This window comes from Crocuta crocuta, unplaced genomic scaffold (assembly GCF_008692635.1).
Source record: "Crocuta crocuta isolate KB4526 unplaced genomic scaffold, BGI_CrCroc_1.0 scaffold299, whole genome shotgun sequence".
NCBI classification, from domain to species: domain Eukaryota; kingdom Metazoa; phylum Chordata; class Mammalia; order Carnivora; family Hyaenidae; genus Crocuta; species Crocuta crocuta.
In genome coordinates, this window is record NW_027532747.1 from 10,466,282 (window position 1) to 10,483,187 (window position 16,906).

The window sequence follows — 16,906 nt, forward strand, 5'->3', positions numbered from 1 at the left end:
GGCGCCCCCCCCCCCCCCCCCCGGGGTCGCGTCCCTGCGCCGCGCCTGAGCCTTCCCGCGTTTCCTCGGACACCCCGGCTTTCCCAGAAGGAAGTCCATCGAAAGTCGCACCCGGGGGTTGGACGAGTGTATGCAGCTGGAGGCCGAGTGACGCGGGGGGGTCCCCGAGTGAGAAGGGGGTGCCGTGCCCAGTCCCACCTCCGGGAGACCCAGCCTTGGGGTCCCTGCTTCTCTGAGGATTCGCACCGCCTCTCCCTTCCTCTCCCAACCATTCACCACCGCTGCCATTTTACAGTGACACGCTTGCTCCCTCGGGCTTCCCCAGCCTCGTTTTCCCAGCATTCCCTGGGATGCTCTTTCCAGCCTTCGATTCTGGCAGCTTGTGAATATATAGAAAGCAAACAGAACAGCATAGTGAAACCCCCGTCTGCTCCTCAGCCATACCTCTCTCTCCCCCTGCCTGTCCTCCTTTCCTTTTTTAATCTAAAATTTACGAGCATTGAAACCTACGGATCTTAACTTGGCACCCCTCACAACGGAGCTACACTCAGCTAGCGTTGTCCAAGCTCCTCCCCACAGCAGATCCCTGAGCGCTCCTGGCCCCTGGGTGGGTTAGACAGGACCCGGAGTCTGGTGGGAGGGGTGCCGTGCACCTGACCCTGACCCAGGAGACAGCTGTGTTTCTACAGAGCGGCGGGCGCTCGAGCCCACAGAGCTGCATAGGAGGGAGCAGTCGANTTTACGAGCATTGAAACCTACGGATCTTAACTTGGCACCCCTCACAACGGAGCGTGCTGGGTTTCGCGTACACTCAGCTAGCGTTGTCCAAGCTCCTCCCCACAGCAGATTCCTGAGCGCTCCTGGCCCCTGGGTGGGTTAGACAGGACCCAGAGTCTGGTGGGAGGGGTGCCGTGCACCTGACCCTGACCCAGGAGACAGCTGTGTTTCTACAGAGCGGCGGGCGCTCGAGCCCACAGAGCTGCATAGGAGGGAGCAGTCGAATACCCGCTTCCCGTGCTTGTCCCATGTCCTTGCTGGCNTTATGGGGTAAGGGACGGGGGTGTTACAGTGCACACGTGTACGTATAGCATCATCACATAAGCACCAGTTACAACACCCATGGTAACAGCTTTGACCATTCAGTATCTGTGAGGTGTCCATTACTTTTGGCGGGACCCAATCATGACATTTGAGAATCCTTTGAAAATGACCAATTATGAGGTGAGTTCAGAGGGCCCACGTGGGGTTCAGGCAAGTGGTGAGAAATTGGCTAGTTTGTACAGAATAACTGTCTACAGTTCCCAGCCTTGACTCAGACCACAGGAATGTTTTTTGATTAGCTGATCTGACGGCCGTCCGAGGATGGCTTTAGCCTTGAGCGATCTGAGGAGTTGGGGCTACGTGCAGCCCGAGGTTGCTCTTAATGGAGGCCTTAATCTCAAAACAATGTTAACTTAGGCTCTTCAGTGCCTCTGTCGTTCCGTGGATTTTGGGGAGACCCTGAGTCATCTGTGAACAGAGACGTTTCCAGCAAGTAGGAGGAACAGCCTGGGCTGTGAAGGGGTCCGTCCTGTGCTCTGCTGCTGCCTCCCAGAGACGGCCGCGCAGTAACCCACAGAGACTGAGGCTGGAGAAGGAGAGAAAAGTCCAAGTGGTGGGGGAGGGGGAGGGCTGGGGATCCTGAGAAAAGGCTCTGTGTGTGTGTGTGAGAGAGAGAGAGAGGTGGGCACTGGCAGCCGTTAGGCCCCACGAGGCAAGCCTCTGGCCTGGCACCAAGACCAGGCTAAGAACGAGGAGAGAAGGGAGAGGGCTTGCCCAGGCCCCAGTGAAGAGGGATTAACTGTTATGTTATGTGTGGTGGAATTCAGCTGTTTATTTTGTGGTTTCTTTTAGATGTGTTTGTGCTTAGTGAACCACCTAGTAACGTAGCCATAACTCCCGAAGGGAAGGGCTCAGGGCCCAGGAAACCTAGCTTTGGTGTTCCCCAGGCGGCCAGAGGAGGAACGGCTGCCTTGACAGGGAGCCTGAGGGACCGAGGAGACTTGTGGGGCTGGAGGACGCCCCTGGCCCCGACGCCTCTCCCGGCCACCGGTCTCCCTTTTTTCTGCTGCCCTGCGTCTCGCCCTGCCTGCTCCCTTCCCTGTCCCCCTCCAGAGAGGGGCCTGTGCAGAGAGAGGCCTGCAGAGGAGCCCTGCCTTCTGTGGGTGGCGTCGCAGTCCTCTGGGGAGTTAGGCACCTGGAGGGGAAGAAGGCCCCCACCCAGGTCCCAGCGAGTGTGTTCCCCTCCACCAGGCACGATGACATGCTGAAGCGTCAGGCGGAGCTGGACGAGCTGGAGAAGGTCCTGCACACCGAGAGGGAGGCTCTGCAGCAGGAGCAGAGGACGGGCGCCATGGCCGTGGACGAGAACCAGCGGCTGCGGGGAGAGCTGGACAGGTGAGCTCCGTGCGGGGCAGCTGCCGTCCAGGATTTCACGCAGACCCGCTCAGCCCGCCGAGAGGAGGTCACCAGGGGGCTCCTGGCAGTCCTGTATTTTTATGTTTTTATTTAAAAAAATTTTTATTTAGTTTTTGAGAGAGAGAGAGAGAAAGCATGGGTGTGCATGCACGAGTGCAGGAGGGGCATAGAGAAGGGGAGATCCAGAATCTCAAGCAAGCTCCAGGCTCCGAGCTGTCAGCACAAAGCCCAACGCAGGGGCTTGAACTCACGAACCACGAGATCATGACCTGAGCCAAAATCAAATGCTCAGCTAACTGAGCCACGTGGGCGCCCTGCACTCCTGTATTTTTATAAACCCTGTCCTGTTCACAGCTGGGTGGCACAGTTGAGCGAGGCCTCTAGCTGGTTGCTGGGATGGAAGGACGAGAGACACATTGCATTGGGCACAGACCCTCATCTGATGTAGGCTGCGTGGCGATTTCACGAAGGACACACTGTTGATCCTTAGTATTCACACATTCCCTGTTGTGAATTCACCTCCTTCCTAAAATGTATGCGTCCCCCCCAAATTGATGCACATGGTGCTTTGATGCACATGCCTGGGGTGACATGGTACCTGAGTCACCAGATGCACACATTTCCAGCCGAGGTCCTACAAGGGCACTCTGCCTTCCTATTTGAGTTCTCGTACTGCGAATAAGCATCCTTCCTGTGACCTATGGGGTTTTCGTATTTTTATCCTCTTTCATGGCAACTTTACTCTTTAAAATTCTCACCAAGTGCAGTGCTGAAGTGCTGTCCTGTGCTCTATGTGCAAGGCTGTGATGGCCTTAAGGGTAAAGTAGATGTTACAGAAGCTCTGTTCAGGTAGGACCCACAGTGCTGTGGCCGTGAGTGTATTGATGGTCGTGAGGTGTGTTTAAACTATAAGGGGATGCCTGGGGGGCTCAGTTGGTTAGGTGTCCGACTTCGGCTCAGGTCATGATCTCATAGTTTGTGGGTTTGAACCCCACGTCGGGCTCTGTACTGACAGCTGAGAGCCTGGAGCCTCCTTCAAATTCTGTGTCTCCCTCTCTGTGCCTCTCCTGTTCACATTCTCTGTCTCTCAAAAGTAAACATTAAAAATAAATAAGGAATGTCTTGACCAGGTGACTAAAATGTAACCAGAGCACACAGGAACCTATACCGTGCCTTTTCCCAAGGAGCAGCGGTTCATTGTCAGTGGGCTTGGGGACCTTGCAGCGCGTCACTACCTCAAATAATGAGAATCAGCTGTACTAGTATTGTTCCCCACTCCACCCCCGCCTTTTTTGATAGTTGAGAAACAGGCTCAAAGGTGAACACATTTGTTCAGAGTCAGGGTTTGAATCCGGGTTTACAGCAGTGACCACATAAAGCCACTTCCCCTCCACGTCCTTGCGTAAATGTGCACTGGGGCCACATACACGGGTGCCTCTCGTGGCCGAGGAGACCAGGCCTGTGGGTGAGGGAGTGTCGGCGGTGGGCGGACAGTGATGTAGGGAGCACACACCAGCTGAAGCTTGTCAGCCGGGCGGCAGGCTCACCGCTGTCAGGCCGTCTTTCCATTTTATGCTTTTTGCTTAAGAGAAACTGGACATGAGAGTATTGGTATGTGGCTTTCAGGTTTTTATATATTGGCACGCTGATCCATTCAAAAGAAGCATGTGGGGCAAACAAGACACATCTGTCTGTGTCCAAACGAAATCCGTGCCTCTCCAGTGACTGGAACTTTCTGATCCAAATCTTCCCGCGAGAAACCCCAGTCAGATAATAGATATGACGATTATAATTTTAGTGGATTTCCATAAGATCCTGGCATCTCCTATTTTTTTTTTATGTCAGGAGTTGAAATTAGAAAGGAGCTAGAAATTGGGAAGAAGAGCCAGACATAGACACAGGATTTTGGAACAAAAATGTTCTGGTTCTAAAAAAAAAAAAAAAAAAAAAGACAGATGCTAGCAACTGAACCCTTTTTTCCAAGTACGTATGCAGAGAAGCCAAAGCTTTAAGGATAAAAGACATAGCAGGAATGCTCTGTCAAAGCAGGTGTCTGAGCCTGCCCGCTCTGTCCCCCCCAGCCCAGTGTGGGGGCCCTGGGGGGACCCTCACAGAACCCCAGAGAACACAGTTTGAGCACTGTCGATTTTGTTCAACTCCCTCATTTCACACGTAAAAGAACCGAGGCCCAGAGAGGCTACCCTCTTGGGTAAGGTTGCACAGCAGGGATGGCTCTTCAGCTCTTGGCCTGTGGCTCTCCGCCCCCAGGGTCAATTTCATGCACCACCAGCTGAAGGGGGAGTACGAGGAGCTGCACGCTCACACCAAGGAGCTGAAAACCTCCCTGAACAGCTCACAGCTGGAGCTAAACCGCTGGCAGGCACGGTTTGACGAGCTGAAGGAGCAGCACCAGAACTTGGACATCTCGCTGACCAAGCTGGACAACCGCTGCGAGGTGAGTCCTCGGGACGTGGCGTCGGCATTCGAAGACCACGTGGGTGGTGGCACGGGGCTCCTGAGGCATTTAAAGGGGAGACAGACACCATGATTGGCAGAGGTGCTTGAGAAACACCTTTCTGCCTGCCCTGGGCTTCTCACCGTGTGGGGACAGCACAGCACAGACTTATTTCCATCCCCTTGGCTGTGCCTACACTTTCATCTTTGCGATTCAGTATCCACGCTCTTCTCAAGAAATGGCGTGAATGGCTGACTCTGGCTCCGGATCCTGTACCCCGGGGCAGCTGGTATAGAGCTTACTCAGGAGTGCCCAGGTTTCCAGAGGGGCAGAGGTAGCCCTGTGGGGGCACTGGGTTGGAAATTGTCTTCTGAGACGGCAAAAACCGTCTCCGATGAAATCATAAGCAGGCCCCAGGACAGACAAGACCACAGCAAAGTGGATTGGGCAGCTCCCCAGCTTCACGATGCCCCGAGGACGGCACCGGCCCCAGGACACCGCTCCTCTTGCCTCTCGTTTGTCCAGAAACTCGCTCAGGGGCCTTTTCCTTTGAGCTCGTGGTAGCCCTGTGGGCCATCACAGCTGAGGAAACCAAGGCCCAGCTGCCTCAAGGCCCCCTGGGCTGGGCAAGGGGCATGTGGAGGAGGTGAGGGCCAGACCTTCAGCCAGAGGGAGCCTCAGCCACCATGGGCTACGCTGTCACAGGGCAGTGCGTTAGGATTTCTAGCAGACCCCAGCCTAGGGTCTACAGTGGTGGAATGGAGCTCTGTGTGAAGCCAGAGCTTGGGATTTTCCCGCTCCATCAACCATGACAAGTAGTTGGCAGACCTCGGCCCGTGAGTCACATCCCGCCCACTGCCTGTTTGTGTACAGTTATGAACTAAGACTGTCTTTTACAGTTGTAGCGGTTGGGAGAAATCAAAAGAATAGTTTGTGTCAAGTAGAAATGATAGGAAATTTAAAGATAAATTTTTTTAATGTTTATTTTTGAGAGAAAGAGACAGTGTAAGCGGGAGAGGGGCAGACAGAGAAGGAGACACAGAATCCGAAGCCGACTCCAGGCTCTGAGCTGTCAGCAGAGCCCGACACAGGGCTTGACCCCATGAATGGTGAGATCATGACCTGAGCTGACGTCAGACACTTAACCGAATGAGCCACCCAGGCACCCCAGAAATGCTAGGAAATTTAAGTGTCCGTGTCTGTGAGCAGTTTTATGGAAACGTGGCCATGCCCAGGCCATTTACCTGTTGCCTGTGGCTATTTCCTGTGTTGCAAAAGGCGCCACCCCCCGCCCCTGCCCCGTCCAGTCTGGAAAGCCTGAAATACTTAGTGCCAGGCCCTTTGCAGAAAAGAGATACCAACCTTCTTCAGGAGCAGAGCTGCCTGCCAGACAGCACAGGCCACATGCACACGTTAATGTTTTCTAGTGGCTACATTAAAAAAGTAAAAACAGATGGGATTAATTGTAATAATATATTTTGTTTTGGCTAACATATCTAAAATATTATCGTTTCAATGTGTATCCAAAAGATCTTTTATGTTCTTTACTATTACTAAGCCTTTAAAATCTGTCACGTACTTTGGCACGCCTCAGTTCAGATGAGCTGCGTTGTAAGTGCTCAATGGCCACATGTTGCTCGTGGCTGCCAGTGGGCAGAGCGGGTGCAGAGGGAGTTCAGCTCTTCCCATGCCATTGTCTCTTTTGGTCCTTGCGGGTTCTCGCTGGCAGAGGAGGGGCGCACGTCCCCGGGCACGTGGCCCTTCCCCTGGAAGCCACACTCCCAGCAAAGGAATCATGGGATCACGTAGTGTCTGAAACGCTGTCGGTCTGTGTTGTAGCTGCTCTCCCGTCTGAAGGGAAACTTGGAGGAAGAAAATCATCACCTCCTGAGCCAGATCCAGCTGCTGAGCCAGCAGAACCAGATGCTTCTAGAGCAGAACATGGAGAGTAAGGAGCAGTACCACGAGGAGCAGAAGCAGTACATGTAAGGGCGCCTGTGGGGATGACACCTGTAGACAAGGGGGGGGTTCAGGCTTCCCCGGCCCCATCCAGGGCCTGTGACACTGAGGACAGAATGGCGCTGAGCCTGTTGGCATCCAGAGAGCAAGGGGACGGACTACCTTCCCCGCACATCCTTCTCTGGGCTTCCCTGGAATGGTTCTAGGTTTCTGTAAGTGGCGGTGGTTGGCTCTTGTTCACTTTTCAAAGGCAGTGCCCACCATCAGAAGCTTCAGAATCTGCTTTTGGAATTAAGGTCACTTTTAAAACTACGGCAATGCCCATGAGAAGTATCTCCGGGAAGAATCCAAGTGGAAGGCTGAGGACAGGTGTCATAACTGGCGTCTTTCTGTCACCCGTGTCTGTTTGCGCCTGGACTGTTGGAAAGTGGGTTGTTGCCGTGCTGTGGTCATCCTCCCTCAGCTGGTGGTAGCGGAAGTGCTCGCTCTGGCCCGGGCCCCGTGGGGTGCACAGATCCGGTTCCCTGCGGGCCAGGAACTGGGAGGGCTGGTGGGCTGTGGGAGGAGCACATCTGTGCAGGGCACCCACTGAGCTACATGGAAGGCAACATGGCGGTGGGAGATGGGGCTCTGTTGTGGACATGGATGAGGGGCAGGCAGGCAGGTGGGGGACCTAAAGGTGCAGCCCAGCAGTGGGCTGGGTGCGGGGAACATGCACAGAGCATAAGGAGGTGGGCGCTCAGCTGAGTGAGCAGGGCTTCCGTGCACAGCTCAGGAGTTTGGATCTGCCAGGAAGGATGCCATCATCCAAAAGGATGCCTGTCTAGAAGGGCCGACGAAGCTGCCAGAAACAGAAGTCTGGGGGCGAGCCCCGGTCCTGGAAACCTCATGGTTTAGAAGTCGAGTAATCCAAGATCTATCTCCTGGATCTGGGGTGATTTTCACCACTCTGTGCCATGGTGGGCGGGCTGTCCTCCCTCGTGAGTGGGAACAGCCGGCCAGCGTGGGGAACACAAGAGGAAGCTGGCTGGCCGAAGGACGCCGTCACGGTGAATGCTGGCGCGCTGGCCCCGCTCTCCAGCGTAAGGTGCTGCTGCTTTACCTTTCTGTCTTCATCTGCTCCCGTAGCGGTGGGTCGCCACCCACTGGAGGATGGTTTACGTTGAAAACCATGCCGTAAATTTAAGGCAGGTCCGACTGATTTGACTGCCTGTAACCCAGCTGATAAAAGCTGCCAGCAGGGGTTTGGGCAGGTGCCAACAAGAAGAATAAGAGCCTGGTACCAAAGGGGGACGATTTGATCATGGTTTTGCATTAGAGAGTGTCTGCGGAATGCCCGGGTCTCAGCCAGCGCCTGCGCTGAGCCGAGCACCCTTCTGGGCCCTGGCAGAGGTGCAGTGCCCGCTTGCGGGGCGTTGCTGTGTGTTTGTTGGGCCCCATGGCCACCGAAGTGCTCAAGGCCGAGCAGCATGCCAGTGAGGACAGAAGAATAGCACAGACATCAAGCCAGGGGGCTGGGTGCAGAGCGGGGCTTCCCGGCGGGCGCCAGAGGTTCACGAAGCTGTCACTCTTGGGGCGTTCATTGTGCGGTGACGTCCCAGGCCCTCGGTTTGGGTGGAGCCTCTGCAGCTCCATGACAGAGAGGCCGGGCAGTGCGTGTAGAGGGCACCACCCCCGTGACTCCTGAGATAAAGCCAGCCAGAAGCACACCCTTCATATCAGGAAGGCCAGACTCTCCTGGGACGCGGAGGTGCCCTCTGGCAGCCCCAGGGTCCAGAGGCGTCTTGATCCTTTCTGTGTTTCTGAAAACGTGAACTGGTTTCCAGTATTCAGAAATCAGGACATGCTGCTTCATGACCGAAGTTTCTGGCTTCTCTGAAAACTCGGCAGGTCTGCCCTGTAGGCCTCCTGCATCCCTGCCTGGCGGCCATCTGCCTGGGCCACCGTGCCCACCGCTCCCCCTGTTCCTTCCAGGCCTGCTTTGCTCCTCCTTATCTTCACTGTCTGGCCCCAAAAGCTTTTGAGTTTGGCCTGGTGGAATGTTCTCAGAAAGCGGCACTGGAATGAGTCCAGGTCACAGGTCTAACTTTGCTAAACTGACTCGCTGAGGGCATACCTTCCCCTGCCCCCCCACCCCCTGCCACNCAGGTCCTTAGAGCTTCTAGAAATATGCAAGTTTTCAGGTGTTTAGGAGTTTGCTCCCTTGAGTTGACTCGCACCCAGACCCTAGGTGATTTAGCACTTCAAGCCTCCTCACGGTATCAGGGCTTCCTGGACCCATGCCAGACATTTCTATTCGCACATTCCCAGCTTCATGATCATGAGAGTCACAAGCATTATGGAGTCTGAATCCCAGAAAAGGTCTCGGGCTGGGCTGATGAAGTAAGTACGTTTTATTAAAACTGGATTGATAGCCTTCCCCCCCCCTTCCTTCCCTCTCTCTTCACAGAGACAAATTAAATGCCTTACGGAGACATAAGGAAAAACTGGAGGAGAAGATCATGGATCAGTACAAGTTCTATGACCCTGCTCCCAAGAAGTGAGTTGATTGACGTGTCTGTGACTTAGACCCAGAGCAGAGAGCTTCCGTGTTCGTGAGTGGGGTGAAAACTCCCGTCTTCTAGGGCCTGTGCCGCCGCTCCACAGAGCCCCATGTGCAGGCCGCTCCGTGACAGAAGGGAGGTGGACGTTCAGCCCCGCCCTCTGCACGCAGCCTTGTCCTGTGAAGGACGGCGGATGCCAGCTGACCCTGAGGAGACGTGGGCTTAATTTAGCCACGGCCCTTCCAAGGAGGCAGGCAGTCTGTGGTTTTTGGAGCCGTTAAAATGGGACACATGGGCTCCCGTGTCAGGTTCTGTCTCAGGATTTCACAGGACGATGCAAATGACATTCCCGTTTCCTGGGAAGGAAGCTGGTATAGCACCCCCTGCAGGTGAACACGGGAACCCCTGCGCCTCACAAATACAGACCTTCCTCGTTCCAGGGAGCAGCAGCCTCCTGGCTGTGGGGCTGGCTCTGTCTCCCAGCAGGGCCGGCATCATGCAGCAGGATTGTCCCACCCTCCCCGCCCCCTGCAGGAGCCGGCCCTCGGGTCCTGTCCCGGTCCAGCCTCAAAGTCAGAATCGCCATGAAGCCTCAAGGCTTCTCTGGTGAACCACAGAATTTCAGAACCTCAGCCTCACCCTTCTGTCTGTCAGAGAAATGGAGGCCCAGATGAGGAGACCGAGGGGTTTGTGCAGACACGGTGCTGTCTAGTTTCAGAGCCAGTTTTTTTTGTTGTGTCAGGATGCCCCCATTCCTAGTCAGCTGAACGCTGTCATTTACTTTTGAAATTCACTGGTTTTAATTGAAACGGCTTCCTCCTCGACCCGCCTCCCGCTCTCCCGCATTCCTTGGCGCCACAGACCGGGTGAAGAATGCTCACCTCGCTCCCTGTTAACTTTAACCGAAGATGAGGAAGTCTGTGATTCTGTTCCAAAATAGCATTTTGACAGAACAGAGGACACAGATGAGGTTAGCACAGCACCGCTTTGTTTTGCACGGATAATCAAGGGTCAGTGGCCATGTTTGACGTTCTGTATTCCCCAGAGACTAGTGTGGATGTCTGCTGCAGTGCACATTCCTGCCATCCCTGGGCCTCAAATTGAGAATTAAGTTCCACCCCTGAGCCCCAAATTCACTGATCATGGTGATGAAGAGCACCATCACTCTGAGTCCCAAATTAATGGCTTCCAGGCTTGTGATGGAAAGTCCAGCTCCCATCAGGGTCCCCTCCACCCCATGACCTGCTGGGGGGGCAAGGCGGGTCGGCTGCATCCTCCTAACAATTTGCTCGTAACTAGGAAAAACCACTGGATTGGAGCCAAAGCCTTAGTCAAACTCATCAAACCAAAGAAGGAGGGTTCCAGAGAACGATTGAAGTCAACCACAGACAGCCCTCCCTTGCAGCTGGAGTCCTCAGACCCGGCGCCGCCATCTGCCTCTCAGCCCCTCCGGTCGCAGCCAGACAATCCCGAGACGGCCCCGTCTGGCTCCAGCTGTGCAGAGGAGCAGGACGCCCTCAACGGGCCTGTGGGGAAAGGTACGAGTGGCCGGCCGGGCTGCAGCCAGGCTCCGGAAGGGATGCTCCGAATGGCCGTGCCTCGAGGGGTGGGGCGAGAGATGGGGCGTGGATGTGCATGCGTGTGCAGAGGGGCGTGAAGAGGGTGCCTCGTGCACACGCAGCTGCCTCTTCGTGTATGTTAGCAGCCAGGTAAGAGATACACATCCACATCAGCGGCTTCGCCCTGTAACAGTTTTGTCATTTTAGAATGAACACCATCGCTCGGCACGTTCGCTGCGATAGGGTCTGTTGTCCACAGCAGATACTTACACAGGCGCTGTAGGGACACGCTCGGTGGTGTATGTTGTGGGGCTGTATGTGACAAAGATTTAGAGTGAGCTGTTCCTTTAGGGAGATCCCAGGTGCATTTAACCCGTTCTGTATGCACGCGAGATCTTCAGGACCGTCCCTGAGTCCTAGCGGCCATGCGGCACGGCTTACCCTTTCACTCAGGCCTGTCGTTTGGAGTTTGCCAGAGGTTCTGAAATGGATTTCTAGTTGTGTATGTTGTGTTTCATCATATCTTAGAGGCTCTCAGCTCTACGCTGCCTCATTATTTAATATACTACCCGGGAAGCAAAAACACTGGCAGTCAGAAGAGGCAGTGCCCTACCACTCAGGAAGCCTGTTACACGCTTGTTGGAGAACTCTTCCAAAGGCTTAGGTTGCTTGCACAGGTGGGAACGGAAAACAGGAACAACGTAACTTGGTAGTGGCAGTGACCTTTTTATCAGAGGTGCCCCCTGGCCGGCGGTGACTTCCTGACGCCATCGGAGCTGTGTCCTGATTTCAGAGATGGGAAGGAATGTGTGTCTTAGAATCAGCCAAACACAGCGGTGGCCATAAAAAATTGTTAAATTTTCAAAATCACTTTTAAATGGTGCTTAGTGGATTATTTACCCATAAACCTGCCAAGCCTGCACCCTGAGTAACTTAAACTTTCATGCAGGACGCTAGGACTATCTGAAGACCAGGCCTGAGACCTTTGTGTCCCCAGGTGCTGATGGCTGGCGGTGACAAGCTGCCCTGTGGGTGTAGCATATGCACAAGCCTTTGGGGGGCGGGGGGCAGTCACCATGCGAGGTCCTGTTTTGTTACTTTTGAATGCAGAGGAGAAAACGTGCACACGCGCACACATTGGCGACTAATGCTTGCCCTCCCCTTCTTTACAGGAGATCAGATTAGGTAAAAGGCTCATGTGCAGTCAAGTGATAAGAAAGCCTAACCTTGGTTTCTAGAGGGGCCCTGTTGCCTGTGGTTTTCATGTTGGCCATTTATCCCCTCCACTTGTATTATTCTATAAATTGACTGAGTTAACTACCGTCAGTCTAATGAGCTAGCAAAACTTTGGGAGGAAAAAAAGTACTTGGCTGGTCCAGACTGTTGAGCTGATCCATGAATGGGCAGGTCAGGGGCGATTATTCATAGCGGCAGCCATGCGTGGGGTGCTTCCTCTGGACTCGGCATCCCCGTAGCTAATTTACATGCTTTACCTGTCTCATTGAGTCCTAACCACCTCGTCTGGTGGGCACGATTAATCATCCCTCCTCAGAGCTGAGAGAGTGAGGTTTGGCAAAATTAAATCCTTGCCAGTGTAATCACTGGTAGAGCTGGGATTCACGTCTGTCAGGGTGCAGGGTTGGAGTTCTTGACCACTGTGAGCTGTTAAAGCCGTGTTGGTCCCAGAAGATGCTCAACATACATGCGGCGGAACCTGAGGTCCCTTACCGGCCACCAGGTGGTGCTGTGGAGGAAGAAATAACCCGAGGATCCCTTATGGCTTGAATCCTAAATGAGAAGTGGGTTACGTCAGCTGTGTCGATGTTACGTGTTCAGAAAGTAAGACTTGAGCGTCTGCTCTGACAGGACTCTGTTTTAAAGGCCATGAAGTGTGGGGTTGGAGTAGAGGTAGTGCGGGAGATCTAAAAGGAAGCAATTCTTGGCAGCAGGGGTGGTGCCAAACGTGGTCTTTTCATTGTTTTTAAACATACACTGTCAAAAGAGGATATTTTAGATCTACAGAGTTATTGGTGAATACTTCAGGGTAGGCTGTTCATGACGCCAGGCCAGAAACACACCATTAGGGAAGTTTTCCAAGGCCTTTGAACAGGAACAGGAATGTGAGCCACACTGAGGAGGNAAGCTGGGTCCTAAAGTAACAAACATCCTTATTTAATAATTTAACACCTTGAAATTGAAAAACGCCTCAGCCACTGGCTCCTTGAGCAGTCTGTCATTCTCCTCCCGTGCAGAGTGAAGCACTGGCACGAAGATGCCGGGAAAATTAATTAAATTGACTCAGAGCATAAATGATTCACCGAGTCCTGGTTCTGGGCTTGTCCTGGGTATTGTTTCCGTCTCTCCTGGGTTGGACAGGATTCTGATTTCCTGACTACATTTAGCTAATTTAGAGTCATTTGTTATTATTCATTTCATTTATTTGTTCTTTTTCTTTTTTTTTTTTTTTTCCTTCCTCTCTTGGGTCTTCCAGGGAATAACAATTTAGCAACTCAGCGCAAAAAGAGTCCCTTTTTGAGAAGCAAAAGCAAGGACAAAGACAAGTCTCCAACGGCCCATCCAACTCTGTCTAAACGCCTACGGTTCTGGTCTTCCTCTGACATCCCATCCTCTCCTAACGAGCCTGTCCCTTTTTCAGAAATTGGAGAGTTCTAATCCTTTTCCTTTATCATATGTCTTCATCGTGTAATCCTCCTTCATTTCTGAAATTCAAACAAAACAAAAAAAAAAAGAGTACCTAAAGGCCAGATGACCCATAGTGGACCCCTCCTTCCCGACCCCAGTTCAAGCCAAGCTTAAAGTAGCCAGCGTGGATTCTGATTTCAAAAGAGAGAAGATGAGTTGTCACACCCTCTGGACCATTTCTCCAGCGCAGCACAGATTTAGGGGAGCCTCGGGACATCCGTGCACAGGTCCTGGGGCCAGGATGTCCGTGCTCAGTAAGTCCGGTGGCCGTGGGCCGCCTTCCCCTCTCTCGCACCTGCAGGCTTATGTCATGCCCGTGTGTACAGCAAAACTGGTCGGTTGTCGCTTCGCTTCCTAAAATAGATGGCCTCTGTCAAGTGAGATTTTTTTCTTTTAAGACTTACTTTTAAGCAGCTAAATTTAAAACTGCTGCCCTTTCCTTTGTCAGAGCCCCGCATCGTTGGCTTTTGCTGACGAGGCCCTCTTCAGATGTGCTCTGTGTTTTGAAGGATTTATTGCTCCATTCAAGCATTCTGTATAATTGGATCGATGTTGCCAAGCCCGAGGGCAGCCCAGAATGAAGTTTTATGACTGTGCGGTAGCCCTCTGACCTCGTGGACGTGGACGGAAAGACCATCAGCACGGCAGTCACGCCCAGAGTGGAGGGTTGCTGGTCGATAGAGGCCTTTAGCTACTGCACTGTTCGCTGTCTTCTGTCATTCTTGTGGGTCTTCCTGAGTTTTACCACATCTTTTTTTTTTTTTATCACCTGTATGATCACTTCCATGTTTTCCCTTGAATTGACTCACCATTGCTACTTAAATTGATGTTAAAGGGAAGGATTCTTACCAGTGCCGTCAGTAAGAATACCGGTGGAAAACGGGTATCAGCCTAACCGTAAAAATACATACATCCCTACCAGGCTGTTGAAGCCGGTCAGTGTGGCCCTGACTTCATCTCCCGCACTCCACCTTGGGGACCGCGGGCCACCGTGCTCCTGGTCCCCCAGGACTCTGTCTCACCAGCATGCCGTTGGGATTGTCCTGTTTCCCTGCCATTTGTGCTGTCTGCTCACCTCACCCTCCCCCCCCCCCCCCCCCCCCCCTTTTCCCCCCCCCCGCCNTCTTTCAGAATCCAAATTTTGCCTTGGTTTCAAGTTGTAAGATTTGGGCACTGAAGACTTCCCCGCGAGTCCAGACTTTGGCTGGAGGGCCGTGGCTCTGCGTCCCCAGCTGCTGGGTTCCTGGGGTGGGACAAGGTGATTACCTTCCCTTCAGAGACCCTTCCCCTTTCCTACTACTAGGTAGGTGGAATGAGTTAGGTTTTTTTAAATATATTTTTGTACAGATTTTGTTTAATAAGAGTATGTGTTCATGGTAGAAAATACAGCGAATGCAGAAAAGCACAAGACTCAAGGTAGAAGTCACTCTTCCAGAAATTGAGACTCCTACATCAGTTAGCGTGGCTAGTGTGGCCATGAACGTCTTTCTCAAACCGCTCGTGAAGCTAGCTGGAGGAATGCACGCGCTGGGCCTTCGAACCGCGGCTGCAGGCCTGGAGTGACCCTGAGCAGATGTAGTGAGGACCGTGTAGTTCAGTCCCTGGAGTTGCACACGGCACGTGTGCCCCATGGTTCCATGTGGCCCCTGTAGCAATGGTCAGTGTCTCCTCTTGAGTCCTTTATCTTCTCCCGGCCTGTCAGGGCTCGCAGGAGGGTCCGTCTGTAGGGCCGGGCCCGGCCTCTCTGGGCCTCCAGCGTGGAGCCTCTTGTCGGAGCCGCAGCCCAGCCCCTGTCCCTGTTGTGGTCCGTGTGCCCTGGTGCCCCTGCTTCTAGGCCTCAGTGTGGCAGCCCAGCCTTCGCACGGCCTTTTGCAGCCCCATTTCTCAATGTCCTTCTCTGCCCCAGGCCCTGGGGACCTAAAACCAAAGCAAGGGTCCCCGCACAGAGGCGGCCTTGAACGCACCGAGGCCTCCGCCGACCCAGCCGTGAAACCTGGGCCCTCAGAGCTGAGCTCCCGGACCTGCTCGACCTCGGCCATCACTACAACCCCTTCCAGCTCCACCCCCATCTCCCGGCACCCAGGCCGCACCAAAGGTGAGTCGTGGGCTCCTCCGGAGTAAGAGCGATAAGTACCCAGGGTCCTTCCTGAAGACCCCAGGCTGCGAGGTGGTAAGCGGAGGAGGGAAGCTGTAGACAAGCTTTGGCATCATGAAGGCACAGATTCTGCCTACCAGCCGTGTGACTCGGGGCAGACGGCCACCATCTGGAGGCCCGATCCTAAGCTGCGGTCACCAGCACTCTTCAGGGATTGGGGGAAGTAAGCAGCTCCAGGAGGGAGGGGAACCGGAGTTTGGGCTACATGCAGCCAATGCCCTCTCTCCACCGTGCTGGCAGTTGGGAGGTTTCTTCTCTATGGAGGAAACGTGAGCCTCTGAACTGGAGGTCACTCAAGAGAGTGGAGGGCATGTCTCCTAAGCTGAGGACAAGGGGATCTGGGGAAGGACTTACAAACTGAATGTCTCCCAGGGCGCCAGGGGCTGTACGTGTCCACACCTCTGGACGGGAGATTAAAGTGTTCTTCAAGCCATCTGATAAGCTTGAGAAATTCCCCCCAGAATGGCACAGTCACGTCTTGCGGAGTGAGGCCTAGGGAAGTTCAGGGGTCCCTGGACCTGAAGGAGAGGAGAGCTTCCAGCCACAGGGACCAAAACCAGTATGAGGCTATAGAGTAAACAGACAATAAGCACAGAAGTGACAGCTTTGAAATGCCTGTTGTTAATAGAGTCCGAGATAAGTGAGGGGATTGTACCCATGAAATAAGAACAGGATGCTGTGAAAGAGAGCAGTTAGGGGGGGAAAGAACTTAGAAGGCTAAAATCTACAACAGAAAGGAAGACCTGCTTGAAACTAAAAAAAGACATCCTGCTTACGGTTTAGAGACATGAAAATATCTCTAGCAGCAGCTGGAAGGGGTGCCTCTGGGGTGCTGGAAATTGGAGAGAGCTGGGAAGGATTACTATTCTTCACACCATCACACGCTTGACTCTTGAAACGTGAGCACACAGGGTCCCTGCCTTCAAGGCACGCCTGGGTTGGCTCCACGACCTTGTTCACAGCTCACGAACGCCACCGGGGAGAGGAGTTGAGTGGACACAGGGCAGTCAGGCGGTCCTTCTCTATTCCTGGCCAGACACTGGAAGAGGCAGTCACCTGCTGCTGGAGGTCAAGG

General features: G+C 53.7%; 1 protein-coding gene across 2 annotated transcripts in view; it reads left to right on the forward strand.

The window, feature by feature from the left end:
* The window catches only part of CCDC88C (coiled-coil and HOOK domain protein 88C), a 129,060-nt gene that overhangs the window by 100,383 nt on the left and 11,771 nt on the right, over positions 1 to 16,906 (forward strand). For both annotated transcript variants that reach the window (XM_077780868.1, XM_077780869.1), the window contains exons 21-26: positions 2,293 to 2,436; positions 4,726 to 4,912; positions 6,752 to 6,897; positions 9,321 to 9,410; positions 10,714 to 10,952; positions 15,583 to 15,771. In XM_077780868.1, coding sequence (XP_077636994.1) covers positions 2,293 to 2,436; positions 4,726 to 4,912; positions 6,752 to 6,897; positions 9,321 to 9,410; positions 10,714 to 10,952; positions 15,583 to 15,771 — 995 coding nt within the window. The remainder of the gene's footprint in view (positions 1 to 2,292; positions 2,437 to 4,725; positions 4,913 to 6,751; positions 6,898 to 9,320; positions 9,411 to 10,713; positions 10,953 to 15,582; positions 15,772 to 16,906) is intronic.